Source organism: Polypterus senegalus, chromosome 1 (genome assembly GCF_016835505.1).
Source record: "Polypterus senegalus isolate Bchr_013 chromosome 1, ASM1683550v1, whole genome shotgun sequence".
In the NCBI taxonomy this organism is placed as follows: Eukaryota; Metazoa; Chordata; class Cladistia; order Polypteriformes; family Polypteridae; genus Polypterus; species Polypterus senegalus.
The window spans coordinates 89,982,306-90,004,674 of NC_053154.1; the positions used below are offsets into that span (position 1 = coordinate 89,982,306).

Genomic DNA, 22,369 nt, shown 5'->3' on the forward strand with positions numbered 1-22,369 from the left:
TCAAGCACAGAGAATTTCTTAATTTAGGTATTTTTACAAGCCTTAAATTTTACACTGTTTGGCTTGCTCTCTCTCTCAGGGGTGGGGATCGATCTGTTCTTAACATAATTCTTTTTTTTTGTAAAAACTTGATTGCTATGTATTGATTGTAATAAAATTAATAAATAGAAAAAAAAAAAAAAAAAAGAAAGCAAATTTAAAAGGGACGCAGACTTCCAGCTTCAACTTCCCCCAGCTTGCATTCCAAAGAGAGTGACTAAACTCTTCATACCAGGGCCAGCTTGTACTTCATCTGATAGCCAATAGTAAATTGGAGTTGAACTGACATCTTTGCAAACTTTTTGAGTCAACAGGTGGGAAATAGTCTTGAGCAAGAACAAAGACCTATAATTCAAGGAATGGACAGAATAACTTACCTATAAGAAGACACATATTTTGTAACTTTAAATTACTTTAATCCAATTATGAAAATTTGGATTCCTTCTTAAAAACTAGCTTCACCCACAGTCCTAAGTACACTTGCTGATCTCTCAGGAGAATTCTGTGGGCACTCTGCTCTCACATTCTCCAAAATGACCTCCTAAAATTGCTCTCTGAAACTGGAAAGATGATGAGCCACTCTCACTTTGGGGAACTGAACCTGACAATGTTTTCTTTTTGTGGATCAGACTGAAATCAAGTCTGCCAAGCAAATGCTTTGTGCTGGTTGCATGAAAAGGCTGAGAATCAGTTATTACTTCAAGAAGGGAACTTCAACATCTAAACTCTTGTGCCAGAATGAGTGATACTTTTCCCTATGAAGTTGCAGATAACACAGAGTAGGGTATCACAGCAGAAAGTTAGCTGAAAAAGCAGCATCACAGAACATCACAAACAATGGATCATTCAGCAAAGGCAAAGATTGCACTCTAACACAAGAGGAATCCTCTTTTTGACTTCGGAGCAGCAACAAAACAACAGGTCCACACAACACAGATATCATCATTAAAAACTTCCATCCATCCATTATCCAACCCGCTATATCCTAACTACAGGGTCACAGGGGTCTGCTGGAGCCAATCCCAGCGAACACAAGGTGCAAGGCAGGAAATAAACCCCGGGCAGGGTGCCAGCCTATCATTAAAGACTTAGTATTGTAAAACTATATATTTGTACTAAAATAAATTAGAACTCTAAATAACCAGTAGTTTTGATTGGTGAATTTCGCCAAATCATTATTCACATCAAATTTACTTCATTCATATTTGCACTTGTTCATTGAATTATTTACTGATAATTCGGCCAGTTCAGGAGATCTTTTTTCCCCAGCACCCTGTGATGCAATGATGCAAGGCCAATGTGACATCCCCCAGAACTGTAACAGCCAAAACTGTATGACCACCCCCCTGGGTATATAATGCTGATCATTTGTATTGCAGACTCTGTGGGACTTAGTTAGTGGTAGAAAACATACGTAAATAATATAGGCTCTTAAAATTTCAATTTTATGAAACGAAAACAGCATAAATAATGAGTTATCTCTGCTTGTCATCATATATGCAGGTCGATCTTCTAGTTCAAGGTCAGTATAAGAGAAAGAGGCATGTGTCCTATGTATACATAATTAGCCACGTGGAGATAACAAATAAACCTTGAAGGGGCCAGACACCCCTCCCCCCAAACACAGGAGACTCTATGAAATAGCAACAAGAAGACAGGTTTATTACTATTTACAAGATATTTCAATCTTTTTGAAAGAAGATAAAGTTCAAAGCATCATCAGAGCATTTGACTATGATTTCAGCATTTCCACTTTGTTTTAACAAAATACAGTGAACCCTCGTTTATCGCGGTTAATCCGTTCCAGACTCTACCGCGATAAATGAATTTTCGCGAAGTAGGATTCTTTATTTATAAATCGAACATTTTCGCAGAGTATAGAAAACCTTTTTACGACCTTTTAAATACTTTTTTAACATTATTAGAGCCCTCTAGACATGAAAAAACATCCGTTAGTCACCATTACACGTGTATTACCCAATATATTACACAAAATAAGAGAAAATAAGACATATTAGATGTTACAAATATAATATTATTATTGTACTGTACAATTAATTACACACACACCGTTCTTACACACAACCACTAACCTATGAAGGCACGACCTCAGTAGGAGAGTCTTAAGGTGGTTCAGTATCTTCAGCAGGTGCATCGTTGCCTTCTTCCGCTGAAGCAGTACTAGGAGTAGTCAGTGGGTGTCTGGGTGCGCGGCTGAAAAACATCGTGATAGGCAGTTGCTGGCGCTGTCTTTTCATTTGCGCGAGGAGGCTTTTGTATGGTTCGATCGCTTCATCAATCGCATTCTGGAACTGCAATGCACGCATCATTTGTGGGTCCCATTCGCCAATCATGTCCTGTAGAGTATATGATTGCGCCTCTCTGACTGCATTTTTTCTTGATTGATTTCATGGAGGCACAGTGGTGCACTGTTTTGCACTGCTGCCGCACAGCTCATGTCACCTTTTTGGTCACAATAATCAGTCCAGCATAGTTAGCAGACATTTCCCTAGCCCTCAGGACACATTAAAGATGATTGCATCATTATAATCCAGTCAAATCTAGTTCAGTTAGTCCTTCCCCATTTACTTCAATGCATTTCCCTGAATTCAGCAATATTTGTGAACACATTTGTGATTTCTCCCGAGGCGAAGCAAATACCATGAAGTTCGTTCATCACTAATAAACAGTAAGCAGTCAGCCTTTATGTTATGTTTGTCTGTTTACATCCTGTCTTATACATCGGTGTATATATATATATATATACAGTTATTATATTTATATAATCTTTGTGTTTATCAATAAATTTTATTATGTATGAGATATGGCTGGCCATTCATCCTGGCCAATATCCCCAGGCCGCCAGATGGAGCCCTCCTTGCAGCATAGAGGTGCCCCGAATGCCAGCAGGGAATCATGGACAGTGGAGTCATATAACACAGCCCTGCTGGATACCATGGGGGCCACCAGGAGTTGCTGCAGGGAGGGCCAGGGATTTATATTTTCTGTACAGAACGGAAGTATTTCCAAGTCACGGGAACGGAAGAAATGATATACTTCCGGGCTGAAGAAAAAAGAGAAATTTTACCTGACCCGGAGGTGCTGGATAATCACATGGACTGAGGGCACAGAAGCACTTCCGGGTCAAGGACTATAAAGGACTGTGGGAGATCCCAGACAGACGAGCTGAGTTGGGAGGCAGGGTGGCTAAGCGTCTGGGAGTTTGGAGGATTGTTTATTGTTATTGGAGAATTGTGGAGAGGAGCATGCTTTGTGCACTTATTATTCTAATAAATAATAATTATTTGGACTTTTACCTGGTGTGTCTGAGGGTACGTGTGGTTTCAGAGTACAAGGGAGCGAGAGAGCCTTAATCTGTCACATATGCTATTTCTTAAAAAGTGTTTTGGTTATCTTAATATACTGTAAATCTAATGGCCGGAGACACCCTCCTACAACACATAAAAGTAACATAAATAAAGCAGAAGCTATACTGAATTATTTAATCAACCAGTAATGGCATACTGCACGATAATGTGCAGTGAATACACTTGACTTGAGCATTCCTAGTTTTCATCCTCTTTCTCTGTACGTTTAGCATTTGTTTGTTCAGATGTTGAAGCTCTTGCTGCTTCCTGAGCAGCTCTTGTTTTCTCCACTCTAGCGACTCGCTTCTTTTCTTCTTCCGTTGGCATCTTTTCATGTTAAAACTGATTAAGTCAGTTTTTGTGTTGCAATTACTTAGTATGTTTTTCTTAATTTTTCACTTAAACTGGCACTTAAATGTTCAATCTGCCTCAAGAATGATTTAAGATATGAAGAGGTAGGGGAAGTGACAGCGAAGGTGTTAGGGATGAGAACGCCGCTCGTACACAAGCACTGCAAGTTCGGCCTTGCTGAACATTGCCGAAAGTTGATTGTAAGATAAAATTAAATAACAATAAAAAAAAAAAAAAAATCATCATCCCAAAAGCGGACAGTAGACATCACATAGTATATGTATTCCAAATTTAAGGTCAATATTTCAAATGGTTTGCGAGCTACAGGTGATTTGAAATCCTGGAAAAACAGACAGCCACGGTAGTGTATTATATAAGATTATTGCCATTGCTGAAAGCAAGACGGATAATTAATTAACCAAGTTAAATCCCTCCTCATTCCTAAATGAACATTTTTTTTTTGTTTTTGCACATTTTAAAAGGTAGCAGCTTACGTTTTTGTTGGTTAAGTTTGCAAACCAAACTAAATTATTGAATAAGCAGATATTGCCACATAAATTAAGAAAATAAATTATGGTACATAATAAAGAAATAATCATTTTCTTTACATATGTGGTCAATATGAAAGTTTACAAAAAGAAAGAGAAGATGCTTGACCTAATTGTGTAGATTTTGCCAAACTTCTATGGCTTAAAAATTAACCAGGAAATGAGCACACAAAGATAAAGGTAAAAATACCAGGAACAGACGGTAAAAAGTCAAACATGTATCAAAAATCAAATTAAAAGAAAAAGTAACAGTTTCAAATACTGAAAGTAGTTCCCCAATTTGGAGTTTATACTTATGTTTTAATACACATTATGAAGAAGCGTTGGGAGTTCAATCAGACTTACTGTGTATTTGTCCACTTCTAGTCAATGAAAAGAAGTAATTAAAAAGGTGCTGAAATTAGCAGATTAAACACTTTCAAATCTGTGTTATTCTTTGAATTTTATGATGAACTAGCAGAATACCCGCGCTTCGCAGCGGAGAAGTAGTGTGTTAAAGAAGGTATGAAAAAGAAAACGAAAAATTTTAAAAATAACGTAACATGATTGTTAATGTAATTGTTTTGTCATTGATATGAGTGTCATTCTCATATCTATATATTTATCTATATCTATATATATATCAATATATATATCTATATATATATATATATATACTCAGCAAAAAAAGAAACGTCCTCTGACTTTCAACTGTTTTTACTTTCAGTAAACTTAATGTGTAAATATTTGTATGAACACTAAAAGAGTCAACACCATAAGACATAAACTAAAAATGTTTCACAATGTGTCCCTGAATGAAGGGAGGCTCAAAATCAAAAGTACCAGTCAGTATCTGGTGTGGCCACCAGCTGCTTGAAGTACTGCAGTACATCTCCTCCTCATGGACTGGACCAGATTTGTCAGTTCTTGCTGTGAGATGTTACCCCACTCTTCCACCAAGGCACCTGCAAGTTTCTGGACATTACTGGGGGGAATGGCCCCAGCCATCGATCCAAATCGATCCCGCTCCAGGGTACAGGCCTCGGTGTAACACTCATTCCTTCGACGATAAACACAAATCCATCCATCACCCCTAGTGAGACAAAACCGTGACTCATCAGTGAAGAGCACTTTTTGACACTCCTGTCTGGTCCAGCGAAGGTGGGTTTGTGCCCATAGGCGGCGTTGTTGCTGGTGATGTCTGGTAAGGACCTGCCTTACAACAGGCCTACAAGCCCTCAGTCCAGCCTCTCTCAGCCTATTGCGGACAGTCTGAGCACTGATGGAGGGATTGTGTGTTCCTGGTGTGACTCGGGCAGTTGTTGTGGCCATCCTGTACCTGTCACGCAGGTGTGATATTCGGATGTACCGATCCTGTGCAGGTGTTGTTACACGTGGTCTTCCACTGCGAGGATGATCAGTTGTCCTTCCTGTCTCCCTGTAGCGCTGTCTTAGGCGTTTCACAGTGTGGACATGGCAATTTATTGCCCTAGCCACATAATCAGTCCTCATGCCTCCCTGCAGCCTGCCTAATGCACGTTCACGCAGATGAGCAGGGACCCTGGGCATCTTTCTTTGGGCGTTTTTCACAGTCGGTAGACAAGTCTCTTTAGTGTCCTGCGTTTTTAGAATTGTGACCTTAAATGCCTACTTTCTGTAAGCTGTTAAGGTCTTAATGACCATTCCACAGATGCATGTTAATTAATTGATTATGGTTAATTGAACATGCATGGAAAACATTGTTTAAACCCTTTACAATGAAGATCTGTAAAGTTATTTGGATTTTTAAAACATTATTGTTGAAATACACAGTCCTGAAAAAGGGACGTTTCTTTTTTTGCTATATATATACATATATATAGCAAAATACCCGCGTTTCGCAGCGGAGAAGTAGTGTGTTAAAGAAGGAAAGAGAAAGAAAAGGAAACATTTTGAAAATAACGTAACATGATTGTCAATATAATTGTTTTGTCACTGTTATGAGTGTCGCTGTGATATATATATATATATATAGCAAAATACCCGCGCTTCGCAGCGATGTTGTTATGAAGTTATGAAAAAGAAAAGGAAACATTTTAAAAATAATGTAACATGATTGTCAAAGTAATTGTTTTGTGTATTTGGAAGTTGTTTTCGTCTAGCTGCATCAGAAAATGTACCACGACGTCTGACACACCTCCTTTTTTACTGTTTTCTCACAGCTTGGATTGCTGCTGTCATAATGGGTCTGAGTCTACATATATATATATATATATACATATATATAAACATACATACCTTCATATCTATATACATATATTCATATCTATATACATATCTACATATAGGCATATATATATATATATATATATACATGCCTATCTATATCATATATACACACACATACATACATACACACACACAAATTATATATATGTGTATGTATGTATGTATGTATGTGTGTGTGTATATATATATACACATACATACAAACATACACACAGGTATATATATGTGTATATATATATGTATGTGTCTATATGTGTGTATAGCTTTGGTCACTGAGTGCAAGGGAAAAATAAAAGAATATAGTCTATAAGTTATTAAACAGTAAAACATTAACATTTTAAGAAGTAAAGCTACATTGAGCACTACTGGAGTGGTTGCGGGTAAACTACATTTTAAAGACGGTGTAACACAACAGGTAAGTAGTACTAACGGCAGCTAAAATGTATATGGATCATCTCTCGGTAGTAGATCCCTTTTGAAAGGCACTACATGACGGCTGTGGTATAGAAATTACATTTTCTATGTGAACGTTCAAATTTCTGCCTCTGGTAATGTGCCTTACTGGCATTACCAGCAATTAAAGAAAATTAGTTTTGTGTCCTCTGCAGTGTTAAGAGAGAAAAGCTTTGGTTTGGGATAAAAGGTGTAAAGAAAGGAAAGTTGCCTTTTTCTTTTAAATAGTATAGAGAGATGTGTTCGCTGACGTCATGATCGCCTTTTGGGGACAGTCGCGGTGGGTCTTGTGTAGACTGGTGAGACGTCCCTGCCATTAATCGGCTGTGATGGCACTGTCAGTCCTCCACTCCTGTGCGTGTCTTCATAATCCAAGCTGACGACCTCATAATCGTATACGTGCAAAAGAAAGTTCGAATCGCCTTAATATTACTTTGCCGCGGTGTAAAAAATGGGGTCCAGTGTTTGCACTTGTCTGGGCTATAGCTCAGGGGGAGGATGAAAAAAATTAAAAGTGCCCCCTTTGACTTAAGGCAGAAGCGCAGTCAGCATCTCAAAGGCCTGCACAGCTATGCGCGCGTGCCGGCTGCTCGACTTTTGCAGGGTAGGAGACGCCACTTTTTGCAGACACGTTCACGTGATCAAAAGTCTCAGCGCTCTTTGGAGGTCATTCATCTATACTAATAAAAGGCAAAGCCCTCACTCACTCATTCACTCACTCACGATGAGCACAAAACGCCATTTCACAATTGAGAAGGCAGAAAAACATTATGAAGCAAATGATGCATTCAAGCATATTCATAAGTACAGCTACTGCGGAAACAAAGCACGGCGTGAACCCTCATCGCTGTTTGGAGTTCTTCCTTGTTCTCTACGTACTTACGTAAGAGGCGTGATGATGTCACACGAAACTCCGCTCCCCACGGCCATCTCCAACTCAACTCCATTACAGTATATGGAGAAAAATACCTTCCAGTTATGACCATTACGCGTAGAATTTCGATATAAAACCTGCCCAACTTTTGTAAGGAAGCTGTAAGGAATGAACCTGCCAAATTTCAGCCTTCTACCCACACGGGAACTTGGAGAATTAGTGATGAGTCAGTGAGTCAGTCAGTCAGTCAGTGAGGGCTTTGCCTTTTATTAGTACAGATAGGAAGAGAGAAGCTGATCTGTTAACATTTTAGTTTAAGCACTGCAAAAATGCATCTATTACTCATTTACTTTTATGTAACAAGACCTTAACTTAAGGCTTCTTTTGGTCTTCATAATATTTATAAAGCATTAGTACAGAAGTTATTCATCTTTGTGCTGTGTGACATATTGACATGATACTAAAAGTACTTGTTAATATGAAGGATTCACAGGTTTTACACTAAATATGTACTATCAAGAGAATTGTGTCTCAGTTAAGCTACTCCAAAGCGATATTTCATTAGTGGCTCACTTTGTTATTGTTATGAAGTCCCAAGGACGTATATGTTAAGGTTTGTTAAATAATAGTAAATAAGTAATAGATGCATTTTTGCAGTACCTAAACACTGTTTTATAGAACTACACTAAAGGAGTACAAAATAGGTTTTTGCCACAGTTGATCATTGTAAAATCTGTATATAATTATATTATTTCTATTATACAATAATTTTTATACAGTATATTAACTATGAAATGAAGTATATTCATGGATATGCTCCAAACGTACTCTTGCTTGATAACATAATATATACTATACGAATTGGACCTTTTGATGTATAAAATAAAGCTTGCTATTTATGACACGTATGATGGATAATGTATTTTGATTTTTTGTGTGTGTATGTGTGTGTTAAAAGGGTTTCTGAGCCACTAATGTCTGAAAAAGGAGCTTCAGTGGTTTTATGACATATGCACTACAGAAAGCTTCGTTCAGTCATACACGTTCAGTCATATTGTAACTTTGCTTATTTAAAACCTGAAGCAAATCAGATAATTCATGAATGCATTTTCCAACTTAAATGAATGCTTTCATTTGATTTTTATTAATCAGTAAATATACATCATAATGCACATATCATTTTTCAATTTAAATACATTACAACAAAATGAATCAGGTTTGCTAGCAATTGGGGACATTCCTCTTATTTGAGTTACTTAAAGTGAGGGACGTGAAAATCCTTTTTGTTTCTATAAGTCCCCACTGGCTGCGTTTTTATTATTGCTCTTAGTCTTCCTGATACTCTTCTGCTTACCCTCGATACAAAAGGCTGCCATGTTACTTATTTTCATAAATTCTCCTGATGTTCCTGGTATCTTTTGCATTCTCTCTACTAGTAGATCAGATGTGATCTTTTACTTCACATCTGGTGTCCTTGCAGCCACATTGTTCTACATAGATGTAGGTGTGACTGATGGTTGTCCCGTTGGCACAGTCCAGAGCTACGTTTTTCAGGCTGGTTTTCTTTTCCTGGCAGCAGCTGCACTTGTGGCCAATGATGTTGGCTTCTGATAAGTACCTAAGCATCATAAAGAAAACATTATTTCACATTTGTGTTGTGAAAACTGTTAGAACACAACATTTAATTGCTTCATTAAATTGCTCTTGTAAAGTACTGAATTGGTTAAATTCTTATTGCAGGAAAAAAACACTTCTAGAGAAAAAAAATAATAATTCACCACTTATTCCACTTACTTTCACTTTTTCTTTTTTTTAATTTTATTGATTTTATTGTAATCATTCCATACAAATAGATCGATTTTTACAAAAAATAAGATTGAAAACAAATTGACCCCCACCCCTGAGAAGGAGAGCATGGCCAACAGAGTAAAACTTAAAGCTAGTAAAAATAAATAAATTAATGAGTTTAATAAGAAGATAAAGATAAATGGAGAAGAAAAAGAAGTGGGAAGAGAATCTGCTTCCTCAGTGCTTTAAGAGCTTATTCTAAAATATTATTGATTAGATCCTGCCAGGTTTTGAAAAAGTTCTGCACAGATCCTCTAAGTGAGAATTTCATTTTTTGCAATTTCAAATAGTATAAAACATCAGTTACCCACTGACTTAAAAGTAAAGAGTTAGGATTCTTTTAGTTTAGCAAAATATGTCTGTGTGCCAATAGTGTAGTAAAGGCAATCACAGTTTGTTTGTCCTTCTCCACTTTAAGCCCCTCTGGAAGAACACCAAACACAGCTGTTAATGCGTTAGGAGGGATTGTGACAACAAGCCTTCTGAAAGACACTTAAAAATTTTTGTCCAGAATGTTATTAATTTGGTGCAGTCCCAGAACATGTGACGCAGTGAGGCTGGGAGTTGATTGCAGCGTTCGCAGGTTGGATCTTGCCCTGGAAACATTTTGGACAGTTTTAGGCGACACAGATGTGCTCGATATATAATTTTAAGTTAAATAATTGTATGCTTTGTGTATATGGAGTTTAAGTGAATTCTCTGCATTGCTACCTTCCACTCCTTTTCTGATATATTGAGGGAGAGACCTTTTTCCCATTGTCCTCTTGGATCTTTGAAAGGGAGGGACTGTAAAATAATTTTATATATTGCAGAAATGCTGTCTGAATCCTCCAAACTGAGCATATTTTTTCCAGCATAGAGGAAGGTGGGAGATAAAGGAAATTGGGTAGGTTCTGTCTGACAAAGTTTCTAATTTGAAGAAAGTGAAAGCAATGTTGCTGGAGAGTTAAATTTGCAATGTAATTGTTCATAGGATGCAAAGATGTTGCCTATGTAAAAATCTCTAAGTAATGTAATCCGAAATGTTTTCCAGATCTGTGGTGGGCTGGCGCCCTGCCCAGGACTTGTTTTGTGCCTTGTGCCCTGTGTTGGCTGGGATTGGCTCCAGCAGACCCCCGTGACCCTGTAGTTAGGATATAGCAAGTTGGATAATGGATGGATGGATGGATGTTTTCTAGATATTAAAATCTGCATATGTTTGCGAGGGTTGAAAAAGGTGGTTCTCATGCAGAGGTGCCACAGATAAAATCTTCTCCATCTTAAAATGCTTCCTGCATTGGTTCCATATTCTGAGTGAGTGAAGCACAATTGGGTTATTAGTATATTGGCGATAACTTGCACTTATAGAGGCACAAAGCAGGGAATATAAAGAAGTACTGCAGGATTTGATTTCTATTGCTGATCAAGCCTGTGTATGTTCATCTATTTGTGTCCAGGTTTTTATAGCTTGTATGTTTGCTGCCCAGTAATAAAACTGAAAGTTAGGTAGAGCCATGCCACCTTCTGCCTTAGGTCTTTGTAGGGTCGCTCTTTGGATACGTAGATGTTTTAAGTTCCAAATAAATGAGGTTATGGTTGAATCTAATTGCTTAAAAAATATTTATTGATGTATATTGGAATGTTTTGAAAGAAAAGGAGAAGCTTAGGAAGGATATTCATCTTAACAACATTAATTCTTCCAGCTAGAGTGAGATGAAGGGTTGACAGTCTATGCAAATCTTGCTTATTTTTTTTACATACAGACGGCTAAATTTCATTGATAAAGAGTTTTATGTTTACAAATTAGTAGTAAATATGGGTGGATATGAAATAAAAACACTCTTTTGTGATACTCTTTCTTATCCATTTAGATATCTCCTTTGTGCTGCTTTGTATTGTATGATGGTTAGGGTCTTGTAAATTAAGCAGAATTGAAAATGCTGTGTTATTTATGTTGCATTGTGAATGAATGTCTATAGATGCCTGTATCAGTGTCTATGAATACCTAAACGATTAAATATTAACTGTCCTTGAAATATTTCATTCTTAACAAATTTGATATACAGAATGCATCAACTTCTTCGAGGCAATAAATGCCGTGCAGGAAAAAGTGTATTAATGAATCTCATGCATTTCATGATTCACCACACTCTTAAGGCTGCTAAGTTTTTATCAATTTGCACAATTTTGAGAACTTTGACATTTTAGGGCATTTCATTGAGTAAGGATGTGGAATTTTAACTTTCTTCATTGTCTACCATGCCTATGCTTACTTTGGATATATACACATTGTTCACAAGTTGGAATGAAAGAATAATGGGAACAAAACAGAAGAAAAACTTCCATCCATCCATTTTCCAACCAGCTGAATCCGAACACAGGGTCACAGGGGTCTGCTGGAGCCAATCCCAGTCAACAAGGCAGGAACCAATCCCGGGCAGGGTGCCAACCCAACGGAAGGACACACACAAACGCACCCACACACCAAGGCCAATTTAGAATTGCCAATCCTCCTAACCTGCATGTCTTTGGATGAATAGTAATTTTCTCAAACTAAATAAAGAGAAAACTGAAATTTTAGTAATTGGCAATAATGTATTCAATGAGGTTATCAGAAATAAACTTGATGCACTAGGATTAAAAGTTAAGACAGAAGTAAAAAATTTAGGGGTAACCGTTGACTGCAATCTGAATTTTAAATTGCATATTCATCAGACCACTAGGACAGCATTTTTTCACTTAAGAAACATAGCTAAAGTTAGACCTCTTATATCATTGAAAGATGCTGAGAAATTAATTCACGCTTTTGTTTTCAGTAGACTAGATTACTGTAACGCACTCCTCTCAGGACTACCCAAAAAAGACATAAATCACCTGCAACGAGTGCAGAATGCAGCTGCTAGAATCCTAACTAGGAAAAGAAAATCCGAACACATTTCTCCAGTTTTGATGTCACCACACTGGTTGCCTGTGTCATTCAGGATTGACTTTAAAATACTGCTTATGGTTTATAAAGCCTTAAATAATCTCGCTCCATCTTATATATCGGAATGCCTGACACGTTATATTCCAAATCGTAACCTTAGATCTTCAAATGAGTGTCTCCTTACAATTCCAAAAGCTAAACTTAAAAGAAGTGGTGAGGCGGCCTTCTGCTGTTATGCACCTAAAATCTGGAATAGCCTGCCAATAGGAATTCGCCAGGCTGATACAGTAGAGCAGTTTAAAAAATCTGCTGAAAACACATTACTTTAACATGGCCTTTTTATAACTTCACTTTAACTTAATACTGATACTCTATGTTCAATTCATCATAATAACTATTCATAGTGTCTCCAAAATCTGTACTGACCCCAACTCTCTCTTCTGTTTCTTTTTCTGGTTTCTTTGTGGTGGCGGCCTGCGCCACCACTACCTACTCAAAGCATCATGATGCACCAACATTGATGGACTGAAAGCCAGAAGTCTACGTGACCATCATCATCAGGTCTTTCCATGAGAACCCTAAATACAAAGAGGACTGTTTCACTTATGTTAGGTAGATTGCCCAGAGGGGACTGGGCCATCTCGTGGTCTGGAACCCCTACAGATTTTATTTTTTTTCTCTAGCCTTTGGAGTTTTTTTTTGTTTTTTCTGTCCACCCTGGCCATCGGACCTTACTCTTATTCTATGTTAATTAATGTTGACTTATGTTTATTTTTTATTGTGTCTTCTATTTTTCTATTCATTTTGTAAAGCACTTTGAGCTACATTTTTTTGTATGAATATGTGCTATATAAATAAATGTTGATTGATTGATTGATTTGGAGTGTGGGAGGAAACCAGAGCACCCGGAGGAAACCCACGCAGACACGGGGAGAACATGCAAACTCTACACAGGGAGGACCCGGGAAGTGAACCCATCCATGTTGGTGGATCCTTCTGTGGGGAAATTGCCTGCTCCTCTCATGTATTTGTATGTTTCCTCTGGGCACTACTCCATCAGTCTAAAAATATTAAAATGTAGGTTTCTAGACCCATATGATTAGAATTTTAATATGTTCCGTGGTTTGTTTATACATGACAGAGGTATCTATTGGTATCTACAAAGAAGTTCAGTTGTGCAAGCTATGGGTGAAAATGTGCGTAGTATCATGGAATTGCTGAGAGAAAGAAAATGACAGTTCTTTTCTAATTGAGTTAAATTGTGTTTAAGACTAGAAACACAGTGAATTGAGCTGTGTTTAGCAAGAAAAGTTGAACATCAAATAAGAGTATGAGCAGGGGTTTTAAGAGGACAGTAATGTTTCAAGACATCTTACAGCTCAGGACCAGACAGATCAGATGGATAGAGACCAAGATGAAATCATTCACGGACATAAGAGACATGAGGATGCTTACATGGAGTAGGTCTTGCAAGTTCCCTCACAAGATGACACCTCAACTGGCAGCTGTGATTGGCAGCCTTCATGAGTCATAATGGTGGGCTTCTTCAGAACTCTGCACTTCTCTGGCTTTTCATCACCTGAAAATGGTGATGCACAATCAAATAAAAGCATAAATAACGTGTGTTTATTGAATAAAGAAACTAACAAAGAATAACACTTACAAGTCTGGCAGCAGCCATCATTTGATAACCGAATAGTTCCCTGTTACAGAAAAAATTGAAAGATGAAGGTCACAGTTTGGGAAGTCTGAACCAGATAACATCTCAATACTATTTTTAAAATCAAAAATAGACAAATTATTTTATTCATGCAAATCATAATCTGATAAACCAATTTACCGGGAGGCAGTTTTCAGGATGGAACTCAGGGCATGATTTCTTCGAAGTAATAGGCACGTATTGACCATCAATCATAAGGCACTCATAGTGGGTACAGTTGTCACCAGGAAATGTTATGATATGCCCAGGCTGTTAAAAGATAAGACAAAAAAGTAAGACTTTGCAACTGAATGATCATAAAGAAAGTACTTACAGGTGGGGATTTGTCTGTATTTTGCATTAACATTGTTATTAGAATTGAGATAACTGCATTCAAATAAAAAAAAAAGTTATTAGGCTTTGGGTATAGTAAGTCTCAGCCATGGAAATCTAACACCAATATATTTTTCCATCGTGGTTATGAGAAAACCCTCCTCTATATGTTTACCACTCTTCAGTTAATAGAGTTTTACATCACACAAACTGATACAAAGTATCCCACAAGTGTTTGTCCTGCCACAATTTTCCAGCGTATACTTCAATCAGCAAAAGCCTGGAACAAATACTAAAAATCAGATTGAACGGCAAACATGAATGGCTGTGAATTCTGATGTCTGAAAGATGTTAGAGAGTGCAGCCTTTTCTCAGTCTCATGATTATCAATGATTATCAATCTCTTAATCCACATTCATCATAAATTTGTGAGAAACTGTTTGAGAACTTTTGTAATTATCCACATCTCTGCATTCATTTAACTTAACTTGCGATTTGATCTCCTCCTAGATCTTGATAATAGAAAAACAATATCTGATTAAACAAACAACAAACAAAAAATCTATTTTATCCTGTATTATTCAAACACATTGATCCAAAAGTGAAAGACTTTTTCTAGTGGAGGAACAGTATTTAAATCTCTCAGATCAACAGCTTTATTACTAGCTAATCTACATGAAATGTCCTACCATTTTCCTAACCCGCTTATCCTGTGCAGGGCTGTGGGTCAGCTGAAGCTATCTAAATTGTCAGAGTTCAAATTTTTTGTCATCTTACATGACATGTCCCATATACCACCCCTGTCTGTTTTCTACAGCACAGATATGTACAAATAATAATAACTGAGTCAACAAGAACTTTTAAAGGACCTTAGAAAAGGAGATATTAGTGTTACATGAAATGACTAAAAGGACAAGAAGAAGTAAAGCAAATGAGAAAAAAACTACATTTTGGATTGTAAAAGAAATGTTGTACTCTGTGTATCTAGTTTGCTTTGTTCTTATTTTTGTACGTTTTTATTTGTATGCCTAGCACCTTAGGATGTTTGTTTTCAATATACGCCACCATTGTGTGCTCATCTTTCATGGCCACGTCCATGTTGTTTGCAGTCCCATGCTCATTGCTAGTTATATGATTTGGAAGCTACGTGACATGTTACATCATCATCTTCTGCCTATTCAAGACAGTGCCTTAAAGTGTTGACTGCATCCATTTACTGGATTCTCTTAGAAATCCAAACAAACATGTTTTGAATTTAAGTTAATTTCAGATAGTTAAAGGACCTTTTTGCCATCTGTCTTATAACTTTGAATTTATATTTTAACTCTTTAAGGGTTTTTCAGACCCTTTGCCTGTCCTTGATCTGCCTTTTGGCTCTTTTCCTCAGCTTAAAGGAAGTTAAAAGTAATTTTCAGAGCCTCTCTGTCTTTATCTTTTGATTAACAGCTAATTTTACACCTCATTTTACTTTGCTTAGTTGCCATACTTTTCAGTTTTGATCCCAGCCCATATTAGGCCATTATTTCTGCCATATACTCTGCAGTTTCATTCACTGGCCTCTTCCCTTGATATCTGTCAGATGCAATTTTTGGGCATCCATCTGTGATATCTTGTGCTTTCTTTATGTTGTCAGGAATGTTCCAGTGAATGAGGGGATTGCAGGTGAGTAAAATCTAGTAAAGGGAAGCGAGTGGTCTTCTGGACTCATGGCAACCTAAACCTCAGGGGTGCAAGGATACCAGGAGCTTCCAGAGGGAGCTTTAGTCAGGTGTTCCTATTGCAAATAGTAGATAGATAGATAGATAGATAGATAGATAGATAGATAGATAGATAGATAGATAGATAGATACTTTATTAATCCCAAGGGGAAATTCACATAATCCAGCAGCAGTATACTGATACAAAGAAACAATATTAAATTAAATAGTAATAAAAATGAAAAGAATTAAAATAAAATTAATGTTCGCATTTACTCCCCCGGGTGGAATTGAAGAGTCGCATAGTGTGGGGGGGGAACGATCTCTTTAGTCTGTCAGTGGAACAGGACAGTGACAAAAGTCTGTCACTGGAGCTATTAGTAGGACAACCACTTGAAGTGATCAGGAGGCCTGGCTGAAAGCAACCTTAGGCCATAGTTTAAACCTTTCCTCATAGCAGAGAGTGCCTGGAGTTGGGAGGTCATTCAGGGAAAGGGCTCAATTGACAGAAGAAACACACACAAGTACAGAGGTTTGGGTGGGTTTGGGTTTGTTTGCGGCTGCAACATCTTTTTGCCTTTCGGTCCTTCACCACACCATTCATTTTACTCATTTTAGAAAAAAAAATGAGAGGCATTCTACTTGACAGCTAAAATAGGAATGAAAGTGGAACAAGCAAAACAACAATGATGCTAAGTAGAGTAGCAACAATGCAACTGAATGGTCAAAAAAAAGAAAGAATAAGCACTATGGATATGCTATAACTGGACCTTAAGAAAGATATCCATTAAATGATATACTTAAATATCAATGAAAGAAGAATGGGTTACAATTTCTCCAGTGTACTGTAGGAGGCTGGTAAGTCCATATAAAATGATTAAGACATGGCTGCTAATGCTGGTTCTACAAGCTAATGTACCATACTTCGGCCTCCTTGGCATTATTCAGTATTGTGTAACAATACAAATAACAGTACTCTCTAACAAGCTTAATCCAACTCAGGATCACAGGGGCCTAGGCAGTACTGGACATAAAACAGGAAATAGCTCAGCCTAGGGAGCCAGTCCACTGCCAGGCCCTGAACCTAACCAGCATGTCTTGGGAATGTGTAAGGAGAAATGCTTGCTGACATAAGGGGAAGATGCAGACTCCACTTGGACCATGACCAGATGTGGCGTACAGGCCAAAAAATGTAATCTGTAAAGTAGTATCGTTACCCACTCCATAACCATTCCACCCAACAAGATAAACATATGTTCCGAAAGTAATAAGGTAACTGTATCAGTCTTACCTCAACTATGTAGGTGCTGTTGTCACTAGGAATGATACTGGGACTGCCTTTACTTGTTGGAAGACCATTGTTACCAGTGGGAGTTACATTGACATTGTGAATGGGACTGTCAGTGTAGTCATCGGTTCTGTTGGGACTACTGTTGCTTCCGGTGGATTTAGCAGTGTTCCCATTGGGAGTTACATTGCCTCCAGCAGAACTGTTCTCATTTGGATTACTGGTGCTGCCCTGAGGACTGCCACTGTTGGCACTGGGAGTGTAGTAACTGTTGGTGATATTATTGGAAATAATAGGCATTGGGAAGATGCATGCAACTTGTACACACTTTCCACAACATTGTCCTGGAACATCCTGATAGGTAAAACCCTGTGTAAAAAAATGAAACAAAATAAAATAAAGGAAACAATGGCATACCAATTTGCATTCTTTTTCAAGGTTTTTGAATGATTTTGTATCTAGCCTTCCATTCTCTTTGCCTTCTAAGTCACTACTATAGGAGAAATGAAGTAGGAGGGGTAGCCTGGTGACTGAAGTGCAGGAACCTAAACCACAGGATTATCAGTCCATTCCCAGTCACTGACTCCCTCAACATGCCAGTTAGCCCGCTTGTACTCCACTTATAGAAATTCGATATTTTAAGGTGCAAATAAAAGTAATTTCAAAGCAAAAAGTCCAGTTTAGAAAAATGAAATACATAATTATGTGACTTTTATAAAAACACAGGAACAGTATAAATTATTTTAAAGTACTCAGAGGCAAAGCTGTAAACCAATAACTGTTATTTTTAACAAATAGATGTAAGCAATTTTTCAGTATATCACTACCAGAAAACAGATCTACTCAGAGAATTTTGTTGGCCACACATACTATAGAGCAGTGCATGTCACATGTCTTCTCTTCACAGATGATTTTATGGAGCTGTGTGGATGGGTCCACCTCAGCGGTACATTGGCAGTTTTCACAGCTGGATTTTGACAGAGTTGCTCCAACCTGTTAAAATATATGCATATGGCTTATACCTTTGCTCATCATATACTGTAGGATAAAAGACCAGTCCCCCTTTTGAATGTTTTTTGCTGATGAAATTGTGTTATGCAACTCCAGAAAAGAGGAAGTTGAAGAATGGAGAAAGGCTTTGGAAGATAGTGAATTGAAGATAAGTAGGAAGAAGACAGAATATTTTTAGGTTTATTAAAGATTCAGATGTTATCCTGATGGGAGAGCTATTGAAAAGAGTGGATAAGTTAAATATCTAGAATCAATGGTAGCCGAAGGTGGAAAATTAGATGCAGTGTAGTGTGGATGGAGGACCTGGAAAAAGGTATCAGGAGTATTGTGTGATCAAAGAATTAAGGCAAAGGTTAAAGGTAAGGTTTTTAGACAGTGGTGAGACCAGCAATGATGTATGGAGCTGAGACATGGGCAGTCAAGGGAGCTCAGGAAAAGAAGATTGATGTGCCAGAAATGAGAATGTTGAGATGGATGTGTGGAGTTACATATAAAGGACAGAGTAAGAAACAAAATTGGGATATATCTAAGAAAGTACAGGAAAGTAGTTTGAAGTAGTATGGACATGTGATGAGGAGAAACAATGAATACAAGGGCAAAAGAGTGATGGGAATAAAAAGCGTAAGAGGCCAAAGCAGAGAGGGTTGGATTACGTAAAAGAAGATTTGAAAGACAAGGGTCTGACTAACAAAGAAAGGAGGTGCAGGACCGATCTGTTTGGAAAAAGTTGATTATGCACAACTAGGAAAAGATGAAGAAAAGGAAGAAGAAGAAGAACAGAGAGAGTACTTCCATCCATACAAATATCCATCCACTCATTTTCTGGTCTGCTACAAGGTTTCTGTTAGCCTAAAGCAAAAGGGGCAGAATTGCAGGCAGTGTCAGTGCCTTTTGCATTGTACAACCACTCAATTACAAACCCACACACACTCACTCATGTTGTCAATTTAGTGGCACCAATTAACATATGTCACAAATCTTTGGGATGCTGAAATAAAGTGGAAGACCCCGATTTGGCACTGAACTTTGTCTCAGGAGATAAGACAACAGTGTTACCCCTGAACCATCAAGCCACTCTCTTAAAACTTTTATCTAAGGTAAAAAACTGAAAAAAAATGTCTTAGTTATAAAAATGAAAAATAATTTACATAAAAATGCATTTTATATACAGTACATTTTATGCTATTTTACTTTTAATCTTCAAAACAGACTTATTGTACTACTGACTGAATGGTTCCTCTTTAGTGTTCTGCTTTTAAATGTTCTAGGAAGTGGAGTATAGGATCTTACCTGGTACTCTGTATTGTTGAAAACACAGACATTCTTTGGTACTGTAAAGAAAACACACACACACCACACATTATATACTCATTGTACTGAAAGAGCTAAAATGAAATTTAAAGAACAGATTTGGGTACTCACCACAGTCATAGACAGGGCAGCATTCACCACTCACTGTTTTGACTACTACCTGGAATCCAGCTTCACAACTCTTTTTGACTTTGGGACAAAGGGCTACATTGCACTCTAGTAAAAAAGCAGATTAATCAATACTGGTATTTTTTCTAAGTAAACAGTAGCACACAAACCACTGTCATAATTTTGTGGTTTCCTGTTTTGCTTATATGCCTTTCATGATGTGCTGCCTGGCAACTGAGTCAAGGATCTGATAATGCAGGTAACCCACAGTATATTTGGAAGAGGTTATACAGTACAAAAAGCAGATAGCGTGGACATTTGCATGTCATCTTATACAGATAGATCCTTTAAATGTCGTGAGCTACTGCCATTTGTTTAATTTGCCTCTGGAAACTATTCTTATGAGTTTCTGTATAAAATACTTTAGCATCACGTGGACAGACACAGTAACATTTAATCTACGGATGAGGAAGAGCAATACAAAACATGCCACAGTATATTTCTTCCAATAATAAGTAAGGCATTTCATTTAAGTCATGTACACTCACTGTTAAACCTTCTTTGGATGTGATAGTGCCTCAAAAATTAAAAACGGGTGTACTAAGATTTTTTTTTCTCAGTAGTAAAATAAGTACTACCCATTATCAGTCTTATTAGACAAGAAATTAGAGTAAGCAGAACAAAGATAATTCAAAACAGGGATAACTTTATTGATATACTCAGCAGTATTCCCCCAGATCTCTGTAAGGTTAATGATGAACTATGGCTTAGTGTGATTATTATTTAATAACTGAAAGTATGTTTTGTATCAGACAAATATATCAGGTGAGTCATCTTCATTCATCCCAAGTAACCTCTGACTTTCTCATGGCACTGTGTGTAGACAAAAACGCAGTTCACAAATTACTGAGCTTAAAGTATGAGCGGCTGCTTCGGTGTTAGGAGATGTTCATATCCAGTAAAACAAGGGCATATACAGAACAAGGGAGGCTGTTTTCATTAATTCACAAAAAGTTCAGTTTATAGAGGACACTAATTTAGACAGTCGCGTACTCTGGAAGAAGAATCAATGCAGGTGGACTAAAGTTGTGGATATGAAACTGGAGAGGTATAGTAGGAAATTATTCAATCTAACAAAATATTTTATTTGTAGCTTTACTACATAAAAAGTGGTTAAGACATCTAAGGTACACTGTATGAAAAAAAACCTATTAGTCAAAGAGGAAGCACTAGGGTGTTGTACAGTGTTAGCCATTATGAATGTAGTGACAAGCCAAGTAAAATGACACCTTTTATTGGCTAACTAAAAAAAGATTACAATATGCAAGTTTTTGAGGCAGCTCAGGCCCCTTCTTCAGGCAAGATGTAATGTGTTAGAATAAATCAGTATTCCAGAAAATGACAAGCTAGTAAATCTTCTCTAGGTCAGAGTAAAACGATACACTGAAACTGAAATATGTTAAAGAAACACGTTAAGGTTTAGTAGGAATAAAGGAAAATAATCGGATATTACTAAGATTAGTAAATGGCAGGCGGACAGTGTGGTGTATTGGTTAAGGCTTTGGACCAAAGACCTCAAACCCTGAGACTATGAGTTCAAATCCTGCAGCTGATACAGTGTGGCCATAAGCAATTGCTCCATTTGGTAAAACAAAAAACTGTAACCAATCGTATTTCAAATGTTGTAAGTCATTTTGAATAAAAGCATCAGCTAAATAATAAGTAAAAGTAAATTACAAAGTGTATGTGGAGGAGAGACTGGTAGGGACCTGCACTCACAATATAACAACAGTGCCCTGGAGGGTTCATGTCCCAACCTAGTGATTGCCCAGAGATCGTCACTCTTTGTGCACCAAAGATACTGTGACAGAGTTTCATGAAATGCCCTGACAGACAACTGGCAGAGACGTCCTTAAGTTGTTTCTGGCCACCACACAGAATGGACAGACAACCTTTAAGTGGAAGCTGGAGCTACACATACAAGGATGCCTGGGGCCAATAAGCACAGCCTTTAGGATTTGGAAGGAAAATCAGAGAACATACCATCTGTTGACACAGGGAGAAACTGACCAGGCACAAGTTTTGAACCACAGACTCCGAAACTGTGAGAAAGTTCCACAATATCACAATATCAGCCTTGGCATTAAGCTTGCTATTGTTTAAAGACATAAGAAATTTGATAAACGAGTGGGAAAAATTCAGTTCATCAAGCCCATTTGTAATAAGTTAAGCTAATAGCTAAGTTGTTCCAGTAGCTCATCCGCTCACTTCTTAAAGACTGACAAGGTT

The 22,369-nt window shown here is 37.5% G+C and overlaps 1 protein-coding gene across 1 annotated transcript in view; it reads right to left on the minus strand.

Moving 5' to 3' along the window:
* Positions 1-9,022: 9,022 nt before the first annotated feature.
* The window catches only part of LOC120525804 (mucin-2-like), an 87,831-nt gene continuing 74,484 nt past the window's right edge, over positions 9,023-22,369 (minus strand). Inside the window, exons 41-48 of the mRNA XM_039748444.1 lie at positions 20,084-20,188; positions 19,952-19,992; positions 18,521-18,643; positions 17,654-18,019; positions 14,474-14,602; positions 14,297-14,336; positions 14,089-14,212; positions 9,023-9,498 (exon numbers count right to left, since the gene is read on the minus strand). Coding sequence (XP_039604378.1) covers positions 9,321-9,498; positions 14,089-14,212; positions 14,297-14,336; positions 14,474-14,602; positions 17,654-18,019; positions 18,521-18,643; positions 19,952-19,992; positions 20,084-20,188 — 1,106 coding nt within the window. The 3' untranslated portion in view covers positions 9,023-9,320. The remainder of the gene's footprint in view (positions 9,499-14,088; positions 14,213-14,296; positions 14,337-14,473; positions 14,603-17,653; positions 18,020-18,520; positions 18,644-19,951; positions 19,993-20,083; positions 20,189-22,369) is intronic.